At 44.4% G+C, this 23,191-nt stretch overlaps 1 protein-coding gene across 3 annotated transcripts in view; it reads left to right on the top strand.

The window, feature by feature from the left end:
* The window catches only part of ATN1 (atrophin 1), a 72,964-nt gene that overhangs the window by 36,913 nt on the left and 12,860 nt on the right, over positions 1–23,191 (top strand). For 2 of the 3 annotated variants that reach the window (XM_089662935.1, XM_089662936.1), the window contains exons 5-9: positions 2,428–4,169; positions 8,193–8,391; positions 10,657–11,467; positions 15,153–15,296; positions 20,994–21,174. In XM_089662935.1, the coding sequence (XP_089519061.1) occupies positions 2,428–4,169; positions 8,193–8,391; positions 10,657–11,467; positions 15,153–15,296; positions 20,994–21,174 (3,077 nt within the window). Of the gene's footprint in view, positions 1–2,427; positions 4,170–8,192; positions 8,392–10,656; positions 11,468–15,152; positions 15,297–20,993; positions 21,250–23,191 lie in introns of those variants that run through there. The other variant, XM_089662934.1, reaches the window with a different exon arrangement.

The following is a 23,191-nucleotide window of genomic DNA, read 5'->3' as shown; positions in this document are numbered from 1 at the left end:
AGTCATGTGATTCTGAGCGACTTAAGTTGCATCAGAAATTGCACTAATGTGAACCAGGCCTTAAAGTCAGTCCCAGAGACAATAACAGACACATCACTGGCATAGGTCATGACCTTCAAAAGCGGCACACCAGCAATGCCCAAAGGCACCCAACACAATGATCCACCCCCTAGCCTTCTTAGAAAAGGGTCGATTGCAAAAACATATAGCAGGGTGCTCAAAAGAGCCCGTCTTCCAGTGGCCACCAGTGTAATAAGGCCCTTCTTCCAATGACCTCCATTGTAATGGCATCCTTGTTCCAATGACCACCAGTGTAATGAGGCCTTTCTCCCAATAACCACTACTGTAATGGCAACATTCTTCCAATTTTTCCTTATTAAAATTCTTGCAATCAATAAACATAAGGTACCCTTCATCCACTGACCACCAGTGTAATGAGACCCTTCTTCCAATGACAACCATTGTAATGGCACCCTTCTTCTAATGACCACCGGTACAATGAAACCCTTCTTCCAGTGACACCCTTTGTAATGGCAATCATCTTCCAATGACCACCAGTGTAATGAGGCCCTTCTTCCAATGACCACCAGTGTAATGAAGCCCTTCTTCCAATGAGCAGCAGTTTAATGGAACCCTTCTTCCAATGATCACCAGTGTAATAAGGCCCTTGTTCCAATGACAACCATTGAAATGTCACCCTTCTTCCAATGATTACCAGTGTAATGTAGCCTTCTTCCAATGACCACCAGTTTAATGGAGCTCTTCTTCCAATGACAACCAATGTAATGGCACCCTTCTTCTAATGACCACCAGTACAATGAAACCCTTCTTTCAGTGACACCCATTGTAATGGCAACCATCTTCCAATGACCACCAGTGTAATGAGGCCCTTCTTCCAATGACCACCAGTGTAATGAAGCCCTTTTTCCAATGAGCAGCAGTTTAATGGAACCCTTCTTCCAATGATCACCAGTGTAATGAGGCCCTTCTTCCAATGACAACCATTGAAATGTCACCCTTCTTCCAATGATTACCAGTGTAATGTAGCCCTTCTTCCAATGACCACCAGTTTAATGGAGCTCTTCTTCCAATGACCACCAGTTTATTGGAGCCCTACTTCCAATGACCACCAGTGTAACGAGACCCTTCTTCCACTGACCACCATTGTAATGGCACCCTTCTTCCAATCTTTCTTTATTAAATATCTTGCAATCAATAAACATAAGGAACCCTTCTTCCAGTGACCACCAGTGTAATGAAGCCCTTCTTCCAATGACAAGCATTGTAATGGCACCCTTCTTCCAATGAACACCAGTGTAACGAAGCCCTTCTTCCAATGACCACCATTGTAATGTGGCCCTTCTTCCAATGACCACCAGTATGAGTTATGTCTTTGACCACAGATGCAAGCTGGTCCTTCTCCACTGACCATAAATCAGAGGGAGCATTTCAATGACCATCAGCGTACCCTGGTTTTCTTTTTTTGAACATTTTATTTTTTGTCTTATTTCCTAATTATTACTGAAAATAATTTTGTTATATAGGGCAGCCCAGGGATTTTAAATATTCTAATCACAGCACATTCCTTATGCTTCTATTTATTCTTATATCTACAGCTTGCTGTTCACGTTAATGCACCCTGAGCTAGAGATTTTCTCCAAAGTAAGAGAAATACTCTCTTGGTTGTCACCATAACAAGTGTTCCTGTTGTAAGATATCCTCTCTGTTCCTGTTACAGTGACAACTCAGAATGTGAAAACAATGAAACTAGTACCGCTTAAATGCCCCCCAAACCTATATCAGCCAAAACAACATGTGGATAAAACTGATGCAAGACAGCCAGGACCATCTTATCAGGGTCCAGTAGACTTCCAACAAAATGGCAACCATCTCCAAGCAGACACCGATTCTCTGTTGTTCAGTTCCTGTAGAGAACTCCTCAGATGCATTTCATTCGTTTTGGGGCTTAATTGTAGTGGTCTCTACAATTAAGCCTCAAAAAGGACAGAATGCATGTAAGGAGTTCTCTACAGGTGGAGAACAGTAGCTGAAGACATCTTTTACCCATTTCATTTACGTTTATGCAACAGGGAGTCGATGTCTGTGTGCAGACGGCCACCATTTTGTTGAACTCAAGATTTCAGTTTTTCCCTCACTTTCAGTACCAATGACAATAGTCCTTAGGATGAGAGAGTTAATCTCTTCAGTTGGGACAAAGATTGTAATAAAACTTAACAGGGGTTATGACCTTACTCTATCTAAAAAAAAATCACATTGGCCCACTGTTGCTCAAAGCAAAAAATTCTATATGAGCAATCTGGGGTAGATGAAAATAAAACCATTTCAAGATGTGAGGTGATCACTTGACTTCAGTCTCTTCTATTTAACTTCTTAATGATGTTTAATGAATATTTTATTTCTCTGCAGTCTCCAGAGGTTCCCCGTCCGCCCCCTGAAGAAGAAAGTTTGGATGGACAGAGTGGTAATGAAGATGGTGGAAGTGACCCAAGGGACATTGACCAGGACAACCGTAGCACATCTCCAAGCCTGCATAGTGGGGATAGTGAGAGTGATGCATCTTCCATTCCTTCGCCAAAATCGTTTCCTTCCCTGTACAGGGGTCCTGGGTCACCCCAACCTCCTGCTTCACCGGTTCCTGATCCCCCTGTTCTTCCACCCCCCTCCCAGGCTTCTCAACCCACTCTGCAGACTGAACCTCAGAATTCAAGACCGTACCAGGCTCCTCAACTTCCACAGCTATATCCTAGCCCTGGTGGGATGGTCAAAGCTGGGCCTACACCAACCTCTCAAGCCAAACCTCCACCCACCACACCTATAGTGGGACTTGGTTCTCCAAGACCATTGGCTTCTCCAACAACTCCTACTACCCTACCTTCCAGCACTTCTACCACAACCTCTTATCCCCATGTATCTCACAACCTTCCACCACCCCCTGCCCTAAGGCCTCTCAATGCTTCTCCAGGACTTCCATCCCAAACAACAGAGAAACCGGGCCAGCCTGTTCCTTCGTCTTCTTGTACACTTCGATATCCCCCTTACCCAGGACAATACCCACCTGGATACCCCCATCAGTACCCCACGCAGGGAAAGTATGGACAACCGCAGCCCGGTCCCCATCCTTCTTGGGGACAAAGTGGACTCAATTATGGAAGGATTGAAGGAGCTCCCCGCTACCCTCAGCCTCCACCCCAAAATGGACAAGTGGGTGGGGGACAAAATGTTAGTGGGGGATTTAGTAACTCTCATCATGGAAGTACTCGTGCTCCCTCTCCCCATAATAACCACCCTCCACACCCAATGCCTACAACGGGGGCTATTCAGACTCCAGCATCCCAGAGTAGTGTTTTGCACCCTCATGGAGGGGCAACTGGTGGACAAGGTCAACCTCCTAATCATAATATGAATAACTCTCATCATCCTCACATTCTACCAAACAGGGGGCGCTCCCCAACACCACAAAGTAACCAGCCACCAGGGGGTGTGCCTCAACCTAGCCATCACACACCTCATGTTCTTCTGTCCCCCAGCTCACACCATCAGAACAGCACTCAGATGCAAACACCCGTGACAGGGCCTAGTGGAGGCCAATCACCAGCGCCCAGCAATACCTCGCATCTTTCATCCCAGCCCTCCACTGCGAGTGGAAATGTAGGCTACTCCTCTCAAGCAGAGCCCCCAAATCCTCAGTCTAATCATTCCCTTTATCAGCCTCACTCATCTGCTTCTGTCTGCCATTACCCTCCTAATTCTCAAGGGTATGGTAACTACCCATACCAAGGCTACAAAGGGGCTCCCCCTCATCCGGCTCCACCCTATAAAAATGCACCCGCACCCCCACCCCCCTATAAACCTGGATCATTTCCAGTTTCCACTCCTCCTCCAGCTCCCACCCAGAGCTATAAAGACTCTTCACCTCCCGCTTCTGTCACTGCTCCTCCAGCTCCAGCTCCAGCTCCAGCTCCAGTTCCAGCTCCGCCTCCACCTCCACCTCCTGCTCCACCCCCACCAGCACCAGCTCCCGTGCAGATAAAACAGGAGCCACCCGAGGAATGTGAAGCAGAGGGCGATAGCCCAGTTCCACCTCCCAGCAGTCCTTCGCCTCCACCCAAACTTGTGGACACGCCAAGTCATGCCAGCCAGTCTGCCAGGTAATTCAGAGCATCAGGAGTTATATTTGTTGTCTTCTTGCTGTGTATTAAATATTTTGCATCCTTACTGCAAATTTTGCCCAATTAATAGGAAACTAAAAACAGATTCTGTACATACTGTATATGTGAAATGTTTTGCCTGCAAAAAGATTTGTAATTCTGTGCATTTGTCATGTAATTGACTCCACCACTGCCAGGCATTACTAGGTTGGTAACTTCATTTTTCTGTTCTGCAATTATACAGTGCAGTTTGGGTACCAGCCCAGCACAAGCCTGCTGATTGGACAATGCGGGAGCATACGATTCCTCACAGTGATCTAATTACCTTTTTTCTCCCACCTCCTTTCATCCCCAGTGCTGTGGCGCATAGATTTGCAAGTGGCTAATATAAAGACAAATTTATACACTTACAGTGCCTTGAAAAAGTATTCATACCCCTTGAAAAGTTCCACATTTTGTCATGTTACAACCACAAACTTAAATCTATTTTTGGGGGGATTTTATGTGATAGACCAACACAAAGAGGCACACAATTTAAAGTGGAAAGAAAATGATAAATGGTTTTCAAATTTTTTACAAATAAATATGTGAAAAGTTTGGCATGCATTTGTATTCAGCCCCCTTTACTCTGATACCCCTAACTAAAATCTAGTGGAACCAATTGCCTTCAGAAGTCACCTAATTAGTAAATAGAGTTCACCTAAATACAGCTGTTCTGTAAAGCCCTCAGAAGTTTGTTAGAGAACATTAGTGAACAAGCAGCAACATGAAGGCCAAGGAACACACCAGGCAGGTCAGAGATAAAGTTGTGCAGAAGTTGAAAGCAGGATTAGGTTATAAAAAAATATCCCAAGCTTTGAACATCTCACGGAGCACTGTTCAATCCATCATCCCAAAATGGAAAGAGTATGGCACAACTGCAAACCTACCAAGACATGGCCGTCCACCTAAATTGACAGGCCGGGCAAGGAGAGCATTCATCAGAGAAGCAGCCAAGAGGCCCATGGGAACTCTGGAGGAGCTGCAGAAATCCACATCTCAGGTGGGAGAATCTGTTCACAGGACAACTATTAGTCGTGCGCTCCACAAATCTGAACTTTATGGAAGAGTGACAAGAAGAAAGCCATTGTTGAAAGAAAGCCATAAGAAGTCCAGTTTGCAATTTGCAAGAAGCCATGTGGGGGACACAGCAAACATGGAAGAAGGGGCTCTGGTCACAGGAGACCAAAATTTTACTTTTTGGCCTAAAAGCAAAATGCAAAAAACTAACACTGCACATCATCCTGAACACACTATCCCGACTGTGAAACATGGTGGTGGCAGCATCATGTTGTGGGGATGCTTTTCTTCAACAGAGATAGGGAAGCTGGTCAGAGTTGATAGGAAGATGGATGGAGCCAATTACAAGGCAATCTTAGAACAAAACCTGTTAGAGTCTGCAAAAGACTTGGGACCGGGGCGTAAGTTCACCTTCCAGCAGGACAACGACCCGAAACATCCAGCCAGAGTTACAATGGAATGATTTAGATCAAAGCATATTCATGTGTTAGAATGGCCCAGTCACAGTCCAGACCTAAATCCAATGGAGTATCTGTGGCCAGACTTGATAATTGCTGTTCACAGACGCTCTCCATCCAATCTGACAGAGCTTGAGCGATTCTGCAAAGAAGAACGGGCAGAAATGTCCCTCTCTAGATGTGCAAAGCTGGTAGAGACATCCCCAAAAAGACTTGCAGCTGGAATTGCAGCAAAAGGTGGTTCTACAAAGTATTGACTCCGTGGGGCCGAATACAAATGCACACCACACTTTTCAGATATTTATTAGTAAAACATTTGAAAACCATTTCTCATTTTCCTTCCACTTCACAATTATGTACCACTCTGTGTTGGTCTATCACATCAAATCCCAATAAAATACATTTATATTTTTTGTTGTAACATGATAAAATGTGGAAAGTTTCAAGGGGTATGAATACTTTTTCAAGGCACTGTATACTAGCAGTTGTGCATTCCAGTGCTGTTTCAAAACGGCAGTCGGACTCCTGTGGGTTTAAGGCTGGAATCATCAGCTGTCTGTGACTAGCTGTCTGTCGGATCCTGCTCTTTCAATGCCTTTACAGATTGCTCCATAGGAACATACAAAAATATTAAAGTATATGCAATACTTCTGCTTTCTGTTTCTGTCGGGAGTGTAGTGACATCACAAATTACGTTAGGTGACTCCCATTCAGTATGGAGACTAAAGCAGACCTGTCTCTATCTCTGATCCTCTTTTCCCTGCAGCAATAGATCAATGCAATAGTGACCTATTGCAGGTAACTTGCAGCCAGCAATAGATCACGGCTATAATGATCTATTGCAGGCTGATTGCAGCCAACAATAGATTACCACTAGATGTGACCTGCTGCTGCACAACTGCATACGGGGGGGTTCAGAGCTGGTCTTCACTGACCAGATGTGGACTGCTCATGAAAAAATAAAGAAATAAAGTAATAAAAAATAAAAACATAAATAGATAGATACAATATACTGTACATATATATATATATATATATATATATATATATATATATATAGTAAAAAATATAAAAAAGTTTCCCACTCCATATTAACACAAAAGGAAAAGACAGGGAAGCGCACCACTAACGCAATAAAAATATTTTATTTTAGTACAGAATAATATTATATAATATATACAGTATATGTATAAAGCAAAAAAAAATATTCCCACCCCATATTAAGCCCCAGGTCCCAACAATGCACTTGGATGATGTTGCCCCAGGTCCCAACAATGATCTATGAGTTACAATTGCGTTCACTTCCCAAGAATTAAAATGCTGATATAAGTGCAACGTCATTAGAATTTTTAGCACTCTCAATACTGTGAAAAAATTACCATCATGCTAATGTGTGCTCTCATCTTGAGCTTATCTTAATGTTACGCTAACAAATGATGCAAATCTTTTTTTTTCTGGATACGTCGCAATGTAGCAGCAAAACAGAAATATATCTCTCCTTGAAGCAAAACGCATACGTTCACTTTTAACTTTACAGTTTTGCTATGATATATAAAAATCACACTAAAATGTAAATGTAATCAGCAGACTTTGTTGAATATATTTTGCATTAAATATATGGCGGTACACAAATCACGGAAACGTTGCGTTAAGAAAAAGGAAAGAAAAATGCTTTAATTTCTAATTTTTTACTATTTATTCCCAATTAAAAAATAAAAAATAAAAATATATGTATCCAGATTTGCTACCACATTAAAGCCCTTTTGGTCTAGGGGGTTTAGGGAGAAAAAAACCTTCCTGGGGACTCAAGAGTTTAAAGTGGAACTGCACTGCATCTGAGCACCACAAACCAAAAATACATATTTAATTCATTATTATTATTCAAATCAAACTCCCCCCATCCGTCCATGTCTCCATGTCTCCATGCTTTACTTCACTGAAAAATAATTTTGAAAAACACTCCCTGGCAGTGGCCATCTTGAGTAAGGGCAGATGATTCATATATCATTTACTTCCTGCAATCCATCTACCCTTAGCTCAGGCATATGCTGAGCTGAGAACCCTCCCTCCTCTCCTGAAGATTGCTGGGATGTATGATGTAATTTGCCTAGGCATAGAAACCAGGAAGTAACTGAAGAAATGTAAAAAAAAGTTTAAAACAAGTAAATATGATAAGTTCCTATTTACTAATGAAAGCAGCATAAGGATTACAAATAGTCCATGTTGATTAAGAGAAGTTCCACTTTAAATTGAATTTATAGTGTAAATGGGCTCTGAGGGCAGAGATTGGTGTGAATTTGCAATATGTATAGTGCTGCATAAATTGCCAGCACTGTATAAATACCTGTAAGAAATAAATAAAATAGACGCCCTTTATTACTTTTCAAAGTGTAGCAATCCTTTACTGTATATCAATCCTACAAATGTAATCAAGATCCATCTTTTTTTCTTTTCTGTTGTTACATTAATAACAACAATTTCGTCAATTTGCTGCTTTTGTCTGTAGGTTTAACAAACACCTGGACCGTGGATACAATTCCTGCTGCCGGACAGATCTATACTTCGTGCCCCTGGATGGCTCCAAACTTTCTAAGAAGAGGTCGGAGCAGATTGAGCGTGCGCGGAGGGAGAGCGAGCAGAGGGCACGCGAAGAGCGCGAACGAGAGCGGGAGAGGGAGCGGGAACGGGAGATGGAGAGGAATATTGTAAGTGACTCTTTATATCCCATTTTCACATAGCAGGAGATTTACTAAACCACTTCATGTCCGGACACTTTCACCTCCTTCCTGCCCAGGCCATTTTTCAGCTTTCAGCGCTATCACACTTTGAATGACAATTACGCGGTCATGCAACACTGTACCCATATGAATTTTTTAGCATTTTTTTGAGACAGATAACACTTTATTTTGGTGGTATTAATTCACCACTGGGTTTTTATTTTTTTTTGCTATATAAATGAAAATGTCCAAAAATTTTGAAAAAAAAATTTTTTCTTATAAAATTTTGCAAATAATTAATATTTCTTCATAAATCTTGGCCAAAATATATTCAGTTATCTTTTTAGTAAAAAAAATAACCCAAATTAGTTTATGACCAAAAATTATAATTTTTTAAAAAAATGTTTACATTTTTATTTTATTTTTTTTTATATTATTTATGTTTTTTTTAAACATACTGTCACCCTAGCAGTACAGTGTCACCATAGTGACACTGTACTACTTGTGATGAAGGTTTTTTTTTTTTTACACTGATTGCTTTTACACCTATAAAGGCTGTAAAAGCAATAATTTCTCCTTCTCTCTGGCTGCATTCTTGCAGCCATTGAGAATTACTGTACGAGCTGTGATTGGTCACAGCTTGTCACATGTTACAAGGCTGTAGTGAATAGCCTTGTACCATTCACATGATTTCATACGTAGTAAGCAATGATGTCAGAAGTGACATCTTGCTTACACCTATTCATCCGGACCTCACATAGAGGTCCCGTACAGCGATCAGTGTTCTCCTCCCGACACAGCGGGCACCGGATCGTGGTGCCGCACTCCCAGGGAGCGCGCACAGTCCAAAATGGCGTGCGCTGTTTATGAACGGCAGCCCGCCCCTGCACTGCCACCATCTGGCCGGGGAGTGGTTAAACTGGAGCACTCTGGTGCAGATGTGCATGGTAGCCAATCAGCTTCTAACTTCAGCTTGTTCAATTAAGCTTTACAAATAATACCTGGAAGCTGATTGGCTACTATGCAGAGTTGCCCTAGATTTTACGCTCCCCGGTTTTGGCAAATAACCTCCAGTAAATCACCTGTTTGATTTTTTAATGTCCTTTTATAAGATTATTATTTTTTTTAATTATTATTTGTTTATAAGTGATAAATTAGGGACAAAGCTGGGGCATTTGACACTGTCTTGTGTGTAGTCTCTCCTATCTGCACCTGAGGTGGGGTCTATTTATAAAACACTCATTGGATGACTGTCAAATACATTTGCGCATACTGTACGAATTCTGACTGTAATCTCTCTAATAGAGTAATCCCTATGACCTTTAGCGCCATCTAGTGGCCAAAATTCAGTATATTTTCTTAATGGGTTATTTAAGACAACTATACCATATTTTGGCCACTAGATGGAGCTACTGCTCATAGGGATGATTAGAATCATTAGAAAAATTACACACAGAATTTATACCGTATTCACAATATGTATGTCATTCCTCCATCGAATGTTTTATAAATAGACACCGTAGTGTCATGCTATATGAGGGCTTGTTGGACAGCTTAAGTATTTGAGAAGGTTACAAAAATGTTCAGATTTTTTTTATTTCAGGTACTTTTATAGCACCATCAATTTATGCAGCGCTTTATATATATATTGTACGTTCACATCAGTTCCCGCCCCCGAGGGGTGTACAATCTAAGGTCCATAACTCACATTCATACATACACATACTAGGGACAATTTAGACAGGATCCATATAACCTGCCAGCATTTCTTTGGAGTGTGGGAGGAAACCGGAGTACCCGGAGGAAACCCACACAGGCACAGGGAGAACATGCAAACTCCAGGCAGGGGGTGCCATGGCTGGGATTTGAACCAATGACCCGAGTACTGCCAGGTAGTACTAACCATTTAGCCAATATGCTGCCCCATATCAGGAGCTGAAACTCAGAGCTGATCAGAAAATATTGCCTTTGCACAGTGGAGCATGGGAGGGAGGTTGCACAGCATAGCTTCCCATGATAACAGTCTGCAGCGCCAACCAGGAACACAGCGGAAAGCCTGCTGAATCTGAATTCAGGGTAAATATATAAAAGTGAAAGGAAAGTAATCTGGCCTTTCTGACTTGCTCAGCTCCATTCTTTTGTAGTTTTTTTTTGGGTCACCTGCTGTTTGTACTTGCTTCTTGGAGTCAATATTTCACTCGGGTCTTCATTCAGAAAATAAACATGATTTAAATATTTTTATGTCTTTTTCAGAAACTGGACTCTCGTCCTCATGACTGCCCCCAGCTGTGCGCGCAGCCGCCTCCCCATCACCCTTCCTTAGCTTTGCCCTCCCCGTCCTCTGCCCCCTCACGCCCTCCTCACTTTGAGCCGCCAGGAGCCGTGGCAGCCGTGCCCCCCTACTTGGGTCCTGACACCCCGGCTCTTCGTACACTGAGTGAATACGCTCGCCCCCATGTACTCTCACCAGCTGGACGAGCACCCCAGCCCGGTCACCCCCCACATCACCCTTTTTACCTACCCCTCGGAGACCCCTTGCTTGCCTACAACCTGCCTGCCGTCTTTGCCAGTGACCCAACTCGGGCAGAACGGGAGCTGCGAGAAAGGCTGAAGCCTGGATATGAAGTAAAGCCTGGAGAGCTGGACCCGCTTCACCCAGCGACCCTGCCTCTTCCACCGCCTCCACCGCATCACCCCCCTCCTCCTCAACCACCGCCCTCAGCTGCCGGAGTACCTCCTCAGATGGGACTGCACCCGGCCTTCCCCTACCACCATGGGCAACACTCGCACCCACATGCCCTCGAAAGGGAAAGGCTGGCATTGGGGGCCGCCGGTGCAGGGCCCGGGGCTGGACCAGGAGGGGCTGGGGCAGCAGTAGCAGCCCGAGGGGAACTGTCCTACGCCGAGCGCCTTGCCGCAGAACGGCAGCACGCCGAAAGAGTGGCGGCATTGAGCGGAGATCCCCTGACCAGGCTTCAGATGCTGAACGTGACCCCGCACCATCATCAGCACTCACACATTCACTCACACCTCCACCTGCACCAGCAGGACGCCATCCACGCAGGTACGTGCTTGATGGAAGTTCGACTTTACACGTTGGAAAACATAAAAATGATTGAATGACTGATGGAAATGAAAAGCTCTCCTTAAATCAGTAAAGCCTTCTTAAACCAGAAGGTATCCGCTTGTCTTGCTTCCATAATAAATACAAAAATAAGGGGTTTACTGCTCATTTTTTGGTTAGTAGGTGAAGAAATGAAAAATATTCCTTAAGCAAACCTTGCATCAAAATGCAAAATTTCCTTCATCTTGGGTGAAAAAATTCTCAAATATTAATAAAAAAAATAGATGGTTTTACTGATTGATGGGTCTTGGTACCACATGCCCACTACATCCCCAGTAAGTAGTCAATTGTAAAAGTTAATATGGGACTTTTTAGATGACAATAAAATAAAGTGAGTGGCACTGTGAGAGGTTGGGCGGGAGGGGGGCAGTTTGGTAGGTTGAGGGGCACTGCAGGCCATTATGGGGGTTTGGAAGGCACTGTCGGAGGTTAGGGGATCTGGAGTTGACTTGAGGCCCAAGAAGAGGGAGCCTATAACCTAACCTAGAGGTTGAGAACCACTGGTCTAGACAAAACCCAGGGTGTAGGGTTGGGACTTATGGAGGGGTTTAGGGGACTGGGTGGTTCTATAGGAGATGAGGTATCTAAAGGGAACTGGGAGCTGTTGTGTGCAGTGGGATCTCTGGAAGGGGATTGGGGTCTCTCCAGTATGCTGCGGGCTTTGCAGCTGCACTGTGAAAGACTGGAGGGCACTCCAGGATACTGTTAGAGGTTGGGGGCACTATGGGGATCTGGAAGCTCTGCAGAAAGTTAGGGGATATTGCAGTAAGGTGAGGACTCTCAGGGGACCTTGGGGCACTGTGGGAGGTTGAATGGCACTGCAGGCCATTATGGGAGGTTTGGAGGTTAGAGGATCTGCAGCTGACTGGAGGCCCAGGAAGAGGAAGGCAGTGGCCCCGGTCCAATGGTTGCGAACCACTGGTCTAGACAAAAGCCAAGGCTTAGGGTTGGGCCTTATGGAGGGTGAAATCTCTGGAGAGGGCTGGGGTCTCTCCAGGAGCCTGGGTGCATTTTAGGGGCACTGTGGAAGACTGGAGGGTACTGCAGAACACTGTTGAAGGTGCTGTGGGGAGCTGGAGGCTCTGCAGCAAGCTAGAGGACACTGCAGGGGACTGAGGGCTCTCAGGGGGCCTGGGGGCACATTCAGTGGTGTATTTAGGTTTTGTGCTGCCCTAGGCAGAAAGAGCCTGACATTGACTAAAAGTACCCCTGCCCTCCACCCAAACCTTCAACTACCACTGCCCCCCATACACCAGCCACCATCCCCCATGGCAACAGAGAGAAAGACACTCACCTTCACAGCTCTGGACATCCTCAGGAACGAGAGTCGGGCTGTGCATACGCCGTCATGACACCCACAGCATCTCTCAGAACCCACCAGGTCCCCATGCCGCGTGTGTCCCTTCCTTCGTCCCTTCTTCCAAGGGGCAGTGCTGTCCCCCCCCCCCCCCTGAAAAATGCTGCCCTAGGCAAATGCCTTGTTTGCCTTGTGGTAAATACACCTCTGGGCACATTGGGAGGTTGAGGGGCACTGCAGGCCAATAGGGGAGGTTGGGAGGCACTATGGGAGGTTAGGAGATCTGCAGCTGGCTTAAGGCCTAAGAAGAGGGAAGCAGTGGCCTAGCTCAGTGGTTGAAAACCACTGATCTGGGCAGTGAGGCCAAAAGCCGTGTTGGTGGGATAATACATTTTTGCCTTTTCTACTGATGTTTAATCAACAGCATTTACAAAAGTTGAGACTTTTTGGGTGCCAAGAACATACAGATCATGTTTTTAAAAAATGTAAATCTTTCTAATATTTGTACAGTTAATACTTTGGATTGACATTAGTACATGCAGTATATAATTTGCATATCTCCCATATCCCCATTCTCCTTACACAAATATCAATATGGAAAGGATTGTTACAGACTCTGATACTGTATGTTTAAACTGCAGTGGTGGGAGGGAGTAGAGGCTGATGCATTTCCCTTGGTTCCTAAGAAGACAAAGGATAATATATAAATGGTGGTGTCCAATAAAAAAAAAGGCACACAAGAGCTACGACCAAGCTAGCACCCCACACTGCCTCTTTCCGTGGTGTTGGGTGCTAGCTTTGTCTTTTTGGGGGGTTGATACTGCCACATATATTATTCTTCGTCTTCTGAAGAAGCAAAAAAAAAGAAAAAGATATTTATTTTTTATAGATATTATCTGTTTATTATTGGCACCTAAAAAGCGTCAACTATTGTTAATGTTGTTGATTAGACAATAATGGCAAAAAATACACTATCCCTACACCATGGCTTTTACCCACACTGCCTAGACCAGTGGTACTCAACCTCCCATAGAACCTCCTATAGTGGCCTGCAGTGCACCTCAACCTCCCAAGGTGCCCTCAGGCCCCCTGAGACCCCTCAGCCCCCACAGTGCCCCCCAGCCTTCCAGAGTGAAATCCAGCCCCCTGCAGTGCCCTCTAGCTGCTCTATAGCCTTCATCTCCCCATAGTGCCCCCAACCTCCAACATTCTTCCATAGTGACCCTGCAAAGCCACCAGTCTCCTGCAGAGACCCCTGGCTCCCTCCAGAAACCTCATCCCTTACAAGAGCACTGAGTCTGCTAGAAAAGTCCCCTAACCCCCTCCAAAAGCCTCATCCTCTGAAAGTGAGACCCAGCCCCATCCAGACCTTTCCAGCATTTCAATACATACTGTTTTTACTGTTGGGGAAAGGAAGGTTTTGGATGAATTTTTTTAATCCTGGTCTCAATAAGACTGAGAACCACTGGCTAGACGATGATGATGTCATTCCACCCAGATTCTGGGAAAGCCCACATCTCGTGAAAAGATACTCCTGTAAAATATTATAAAAATAATAAATGGTGGATAAAGAATAATGACCCCTCAGCCTGCTCTTAATAAAAAAAAAAGGAACACAATGATAAAATGTCCAAGAAACCATATGGGAGACAAGTAGTTGTGAAACCGTCCAATTAAAATACATAAAGGGCAAATAATTGTTAAGTAGTCCTGGTAAAGATCATATAGAGAATGTCTGCTCCCCAGAAGCAATCTCTGAAATGGCAAAAAAAAAAGGTAGAGAGGGGGCGCTAACTAAGTGCAGCATTGTTTTCCTCAATAATATTTCTCTATCGTTGCATTTAATTGGCGCCCCCTCTCTACCCTTTTTTGCTCCTGTAAAATATGCAGCAAAATCCTGTGTACATTTCTATGCCTGTGTGAATGAGCCTAATTCTTCCAGGCATTACCTCTCGCAGACATCACAGCACTCCTCCTGACAATGCCTACCTCTCCAGAAGTAGGGTGCCATCTTTGTTCAGGAATTGTTACAAAATTACAGTGTTATAGTTCGATTACTGGAGGGAGGGGAGACTGAGGAAATGTTACCTCCTGCCTGCAGCAGACAGATCGCATCATCTCAGCTAAGGCAGAGTCACTAGACTGGAGCTCAAGGACTGCGTTCATGATAAAGGGTGGAGCTTTTTTGGAAAATGATACTGCTGCTTTATATTATGTCATGGATGTATTCATGCAGATCTGTAAAGTTACTGAAAGGTCCATGCTAGCGGTGTGCTCAGAAAGGATGCCGTGTGGCTTCCCCTCACACTCTTCTTGTCTGTCTTTTAGCTTCTGCCGCCGTTCATCCACTAATGGATCCGCTCACGTCAGGGTCCCACCTCACACGGATCCCGTATCCGGCAGCCGCTCTGCCCAACCCGCTGATCCCCCACCCCTTGCATGACAGTGATGTCCTCCGGCAGCAGATATTCGGTGAGTGATGGTAGGAGGTAAAAGGCATATCTACAGGTTTGGAGCAGTCGAGGTGCCACATCTAAAGAGGTTAAAGTGTCAGCATGGGGTCACTTTATACCAGGGGTCTCCAAACTGGCCCTTTGCTTGCCTTTATCCGACCCTTAAGGCATTATTTTTGCCACTGACACCAACAATGAGGCACTATTCCTCCCACTGATACCAACAATGGGACATTATTCCTCCCTCTGACACCAACAATGGGGCACTATTCCTCCCACTGATACCAACAATGGGACATTATTCCTCCCTCTGACACCAACAATGGGGCACTATTCCTCCCACTGACACCAACAATAGGACACATTCCTCCTACTGACACCAACAATGCGGCACTATTCCTCCCACTGATACCAACAATAAGACACATTCCTCCCACTGAAACCAATGATGGGGCGCTATTCCTCCCACTGACACCAATGATGGGGCGCTATTCCTCCCACTGACACCAATGATGGGGCGCTATTCCTCCCACTGACACCAATGATGGGGTACTATTCCTCCCATTGACACCAACGATGGGGCAACATTTCTTCCACTGACACCAACGATGGGACACTATTCCTCTCTCTGACACCAATGAAGGGATACTGTTCCCCCACTGACACCAACAATTGGACAAAATTCCTTCTATTGACATAAGTGATGGGGCACTATTCCTCTCACTAACACTAATGATGGGATACTATTCTCCCACTGACACCAATAATTGGGCAAAATTCCTTTTACTGACACCAATGATTGGACACTATTCCTCCCACTGACACCAACAATGAAACATTATTCCTCCCACTGACACCAACAATGAAACATTATTCCTCCCACTGACACCAACAATGGGGCGAAATTCCTTCCACTCACAACAACAATGGGACACTATTCCTCCCTCTGCCACCAATGATGGGACACTATTTCTCCCACTGACACCAGTGATGGGGCAAAATTCCTTCCACTGACAACTATGAGGGGACACTATTCCTCCCACTGACACCAACGATGTGGCACTATTCCTCACTCTGACACCAACAATGGGACACTATTCCTTCCACTCACACCAACAATGGGGCAAAATTCCTTCCACTCACAACAATAGGACACTATTCCACCCTCTGACACCAATGATGGGACACTATTTCTCCCACTGACACCAATGATGGGCAAAATTCCTTCCACTGACAACAATGATGGGACACGATTCTTCCCATTGACACCAACGATGGGGCAAAATTCCTTCCACTGAGAACAATGATGGGACACTATTCCTTCCACTGACACCAATGATGGGGCAAACTTCCTTCCACTTACACAAACAATGGGACATTGTTCCTCACACTTAAACCAATGATTGGGGATCTATTTCTCCCACTGACACCAACTATTTCTCCCCCTAAGACCAAAGATGGGGAATTGTTTACTCCCACTGGGCACACTCCGGGCCCCCTAAAGCCTGAATGACAATAAACTGTCCCTTTGTTTGAAAAGTTTGGAGACCCCTGCTTTAAACATAAGATACCCATTGAGAGAGAGGGAGCATGTACTTACCTCTCCAGCGGTCTGTTTGTTGAAATGCTGCTCCCCAGCTGCTAACAGTAACTGGTCAGATAGATCGAATAGCTGTCCCCCCTGCCACATGCTGTGATTCTGCTGGCTTGTATGAATGTATGGAGCCAGCAGGAGAAACCATTGTGCACAGTGGGGGGAGCTGATATTCCTCACACTTTGATCAGCTGGGGAACAGCTAAGAGGTGGTGGGCCACCGGGAAAGGTAAGTATATTCCTTCTCTTTCCACAGGCATGCTTTCACATAGAGTGACCCAGGGTAGACGTAGTCGTTTTAAGGAAGATTGGAGCTGACTTTTCTTTTTTTTCAGTAATGAAGGTTTCTAAGAATATTGGAAAGGCAATATTAAAAGGAAACCTGTCAAGAAAGAAGCAAGGAGATTTCCATTACTGATATCTTCCTAAAAGAGACAAAAGAAAGCCACCTTAGATAGTTTTTACTGCTGCACTGACTAGGGGAAACCTTGTGTTTGTTTGAAACCAGGTTCGGGTGTGAACCCAAAAGCCAGCTGTCAATCCTGGTCCAATGAGCAGCCAGCAGAGGACCTCAATCCCCTTCCATTCCAAGCACCTGAATCTACAAAGGTCCTGAGATTCTTGCAATATCAATGACCTAATATGGCCACATGGTCACATGAGGTCAATATCATTGACTGAGCATGCTCATGTGGCCATATTAGGTCAATGATGTCATGAGCATCCCCGATCCTTTGCAGCATCAGTTGCAGGGCAGAGGAATCCCCCCTGCTAGCTACTTAGTGAACCAAGAATGACAGTTGGCTCCAGGGTTCAGACCCGAATCTGGTTCTGAACAAAGGATCATTCCTAATGCTGACCCTCAGGCTTCAGTACTTTCAATCACTAACCTGAAACAGGTATCCAGAGAAGCAGTTCTGACTTTAAAGTTATTTTTGAAATTTTATATAGCGCCGACAATTTGTTCAGTTAAATGCATTCCAGTTGCATCAAAAAAGTAGGTGCAAAGTCTTTCCATTCATTTTCTATTCCCTGCCAGCATGCTGCAGAGAAGGACCCTTGCTTTCTGTTAGAAGCAGTGGTCTCTCTGCAGAGGTCTGGCAAGCCAACCGCTAAGTTGGAGCTAGAGCTCTCCTTTCAGCAGGGAGCATGAGCTTTTTGTAGAACATGCAGCTATAATTTATTTCCTCAGAAGTGGGTATGTTGGACCTCTGCAGAGGGACTGCTGCTTCTGCACAGAGAGCAAGGGTCTTTCTCTTCAGCATGCTGGTGGGGATAGGTTTTTATGCGCAGGCTGTGGCTGATTTTGAAGAAATTAACTGTAAGACTTTGCACAGCTTTTGATGCATCTGGAAAGCATTTAAAATTGAGAGTTAATGATCAGCATCTTTGAGTCAGAGATTCGGAAAACAGTGAGACCAGGTCATCCGTATAACAGACTGGCAGGTCAGCAATGGCAGCCCCCCAGATTCTTAATTTAAGGTAATGCCTATCTACCTGCCTGATCCTCAGTCAGGGGAGGACTGACCATTCGAGCACTCGGGCACTGCCAGAGGGCCTGGGGTCAGTAGGGGCCCCATGAAATGCCCCTGGTACCTTTTATAGGCTTTTTTGATTGTGGGCAAGGACACAGGGGCCCCATGATCCCCTATTGCCCAAGGGCCCCATGAGTTGTCAGTCCGCCCCTGTCCTCAATGCTTCCCTTAACTCTGCCTCTGCTCCATATGGTTGCGGGGAGCGAAAAAACATACCTGATCCTTCTGGATTTGCGAAGCAAATGACTCCCTCCCCTTCCTCCCATATTTCTCCCAATCTGAAGAACAAAAGCTGTACACCAAGCTACAATCTTCACCAAACGTTATTATTCAAATCAAGTTCTTCCTCTGACGCGTTTCACCCCTAAAAGCCAAATCATAGATTCTTCAATTAACCACTTGCCACATGGGCTGATGTTTCTCTCCTACATGTAAAAATAATAATAAAAAAAAATTCTGCTAAAAAATTACTTAGAAATATATTTTTTAGGAAGAGGCCTTAGAGATTAAAATGGTGGGTGTTGCAATTTTTTTTACATCACATTGATTTTTCAAATATAAATTCTGGGAAAAAATACATTTTAAAGAATTTAATGCACACAAACACAATATAATACTAATTTTTTTTTTTAAATATAAAAGATGATGTTACACCGAGTAAATAGATACCAAACATGTCCTGGCTAAAAATTCCGTACTCCCGTGGAATGGAGCCAAACTACGGTACCTGCAAAATCCACATAAGCGATGCTTTAAAAGCCTTTACAGGTAATCAGTTTAGAGTTACACAGGTCTAGAGCTAAAATTATTGCTCTGGCTCCGCCCTTTGTGGAGATACCTCACATGTGTGGTGCGATCACCATTTACATATGCATGTAGGACTTACATCTGTGTTTACATTTGCGCATGAGAATGGGGGTGCTTAAAAAAAATCTCAATTTTATTATTTATTTTAGTTAAAACTTTTTTTTTACATTTTCCCTTTAATTTTTTTATCAACTTTATTGCTATGAAAAGGGATGAACATTCCTTGTGATAGTTTGGGCTGTGACGGGTCCTCTTTATGGAGAGATCTGGGGTTTATTAGACTCATCGCTTCCCGTTTCTGATTTCACAGAACGGAAGGAACAACATCAGTTCCTTTCTCTCTGTTCAGTCCACAGGAGCGGGAAAGGGAGAGCATGGGAAAAGGCAGCAGGAGGGAGGGGGGCACCTCCATCCACAGTCTGTAGAAGTGATCGAATGGCTCTATAGCCACTCGAATCACTGCTACTGTAAAGGGAAACACCGGCTGAAAATTTGGAAACTGGGATGCAGGTGCAGACATCATCTCGGTATAACCTCGGTATAACCACTGAAACTCTAGGAGGTGATATGACAACATACAGGTGGCAAGTATTTAAAGCCCTTAAGGGAGAAACGCGTCAGCTGAAGAGCCTTTGCAGTGGTGTTTTGAAGAACAAAGTTTCATGAAAATTGTAGCTTGGTGGGCGACTGCTGAGCCTAGGCAAGGTGGAGTGAACACACATGGGTGTGCCTAGCATGGGGTCCTCACACTGGTGTTTGATGATTGTTCCATGGGGATGGAAATAACAAGATAAAAAAACAGAGGTGCTGGACCTGATGCTCATCTTTCTTCGAATGCAAGTTTATGATGGTTCTTGTTGAGTGGACCAAGGCTGCTCAGAAAATGCGAAGTGGGGTAATCGTCCTGCAGAAGATTACGTGAACAGAAGGAACAGAGCACCAAATGATCATTTCGAAAGTCCATATAACCTTTGTTCTTGACAATGATGTCACAACAGTAGCCAACCAACGTGTTACGGGGGCCAAAAATTCCCCTTCAACAAGGCTTGATTGCTGAGGTTCCTGATATGGACTGTATCAAAATCTCACAAACAAATATCTGATTGTTTGACCTGGAAGCATGCAGAGCTCAATGGCTGTGTGATGGTGTTGCTATCAATGTTGACCCCCAGCTATTGAGCTCTGCATGATCTGCTTTTATTAATGACATACGGACTTTTATAGTGATCATTTGGTGCCCTGTTTCTTCTATTCACATAGGGATGAAAAAGAGTCCTCAGCCCTTTGTAAACTCCTATCTATAGCTTGGAGGTGGCATTGGGACATCCTCTCTTTGCTTCTGAAGACCAAATCGTGGTTCCACAAGTAACTTAAAGTGAGGGGTCACCCTCAGGAGTGCCAGCTAATAGAAGACCTTACCCAAAAGTCCCTTTACTTTTTGGAGACTATTATTTATTATGTGCCTTGTGAAATGTTACCTATATGTGTTTAAAGAGAATTTGTTGCTTTGCCCATAGAGGGTGAAGGTTCATCTCCTGCCACTCACCTTTCTCTGCCAAAACCTTTGGAGATGCATGGTATGGGAAAACATGTGACCGCCTTTCCTTCCTCTCAGGATGCGGTGAAATGGGCAAAGTAACAGATCCTCATTTATCACATCTCCAAAAGCCGCTTCTGTAATGCTTGACATGATGATCAGAACCTCCACAGCACCCAGCAATATCTGGACATTCTGGTGGTACCACTATGAGATGAACTGACGGTCTCTTCTTTCTGTCAGCCTCCCCTTACAGAGACCTCCCTTCCTCCCTGTCCGCCCCGCTCTCCGCTGCTCACCAGCTGCAGGCCATGCACGCGCAGTCCGCTGAGCTCCAACGCCTGGCCCTGGAGCAACAACACTGGCTGCAAACCCATCATCCCCTGCAGGGAGTGCCCCTCCCCGGGCAGGAAGACTACTACAGGTACAAAGCAACTACTCAATGTCCTGCTCCACCTCGTCATCCCAGGAAATAAAAAACAAACAAATCTCTATATGATCTCTGTGTGTCCATGAATTTATTTAGATATCTTTACTACTTACATTTCCAGAAGGGCAGGTATTACACCAAATAGGAAACTTGGATTACAATCCTTTCCGGACTATCCTCCACAGAAGCATACATATGGGTTACCTCTTCCCCTATATGTACAGTTGCAAGAAAAAGTATGTGAACCCCTTGGGATTACATGGAGTTTTGCATGAATTGGGCATAAAATGTGCTCTGAATGTCATCTAAGTCACAACAATAGAAGAACACAGTCTGCTGAACATAATACTACACAAACATTAGATGTTGCCATGGTTTAATTACACATAACATGTAAACATTCACAGTGCAGGGAGGAAAAAGTATGTGAGACCCTAGCTTAATGACTTCTCCCAGAGCTAATTGGAGCCAGGAGTGAGCCAACCTTGACTCCAATCAGTGTGATGATATTGGATGTGTTGCTGACAGCTGTCCTGCCCTTAAAAAACACACACCTGTTTTGGGTTTACTGGTTTCAAGAAGCACTGTCTGATGTGAACCATGCCTCGCAGAAAAGAGCTATCAGAAGACCTACGATCAAGAATTGTTGACTTGCGTGAAGCTGGAAAGGGTTACAAAAGTATCTCCGAAAGCCTTGATGTTCATGTGTCCACGGTAAGACAGACTGTCTGCAAATGGAGAAAGTTTAGCACTGTTGCTACTCTCCCTAGGCGTGGTCGTCCTGTAAAAATGACTGCAAGAGCACAGCGCAGAATGCTGCATGAGGTAAAGAAGAATCCCAGAGTGTCAGCTAAAGACCTACAGAAATCTCTGGCACATGCTAACATTTTTGTTGACACATCTACAATAAGGAAAACATTAAACAAGAATGGAGTACATGGGAGGACACCACGGAGGAAGCCATTGCTGTCCAAAAAGAATATTGCAGCACGTTTGAAGTTTGCAAAAGAGCACCTGGATGTTCCACAGCACTACTGGCAAAATATACTGTGGACAGATGAAACCAAGATTGAGTTGTTTGGGAAGAACACACAACACTATGTGTGGAGAAAAAAAGGCACAGCACACCAACATCAAAACCTCATCCCCACTGTGAAACATGGCGGAGGGAGCATCATGGTTTGGGGCTGCTTTGCTGCCTCAGGGCCTGGATGGATTGTTGTCATTGATGGGAAAATGAATTCCAGAGTGTATCAAGACATTTTGCAGGAAAACGTACGACCATCTGTCCGCCAACTGAAGCTCTGCAGAGGATGGGTGATGCAACAGGACAATGACCCAAAGCATACAAGTCATTCAACAAAACAATGGCTGCAACAGCACAGAATACGCCTTCTGGAGTGGCCCAGTCAGAGTCCTGACCTCAACCCGATTGAAATGCTGTGGCATGACCTAAAGAGAGCGATTCACACCAAACATCCCAAGAATATTGCTACACTGAAACAGTTTTGTGAAGAGGAGTGGTCCAAAATGACTCCAGATCGTTGTGCAGGTCTGATCTGCAACTACAGGAAACGTTTGGTTGAGGTTATTGCTGCCGAAGGAGGGTCAACCAGTTATTAAGTCCAAAGGTTCACATACTTTTTCCTCCCTGCACTGTGAATGTTTACATGTTATGTGCAATTAAACCATGGCAACATCTAATGTTTGTGTAGTATTATGTTCAGCAGACTGTGTTCTTCTATTGTTGTGACTTAGATGACGTTCAGAGCACATTTTATGCCCAATTCATGCAAAACTCCACGTAATCCCAAGGGGTTCACATACTTTTTCTTGCAACTGTATGCTGCCATGGAGTTGTCAGGAAATTTGAATTTTGTGGCATCCATGCACTCATCCATGCCGTTCACACAAGAACTAGTACAGTGGTTTAAACCTGAACTCCAAACAAATATAAAATACAACAATTAATGAAGTTCTGTAATTATTAATACATCATTAATGGGTTTTT

The sequence above is a fragment of the Staurois parvus genome, unplaced genomic scaffold (assembly GCF_062004578.1).
Source record: "Staurois parvus isolate SC_StPar_1 unplaced genomic scaffold, SC_StPar_1.0 ptg001590l, whole genome shotgun sequence".
Classification (NCBI taxonomy): Eukaryota; Metazoa; Chordata; class Amphibia; order Anura; family Ranidae; genus Staurois; species Staurois parvus.
Note: the sequence above shows the minus strand (reverse complement) of the source record. Positions and strands in the feature narration are given on the sequence as shown.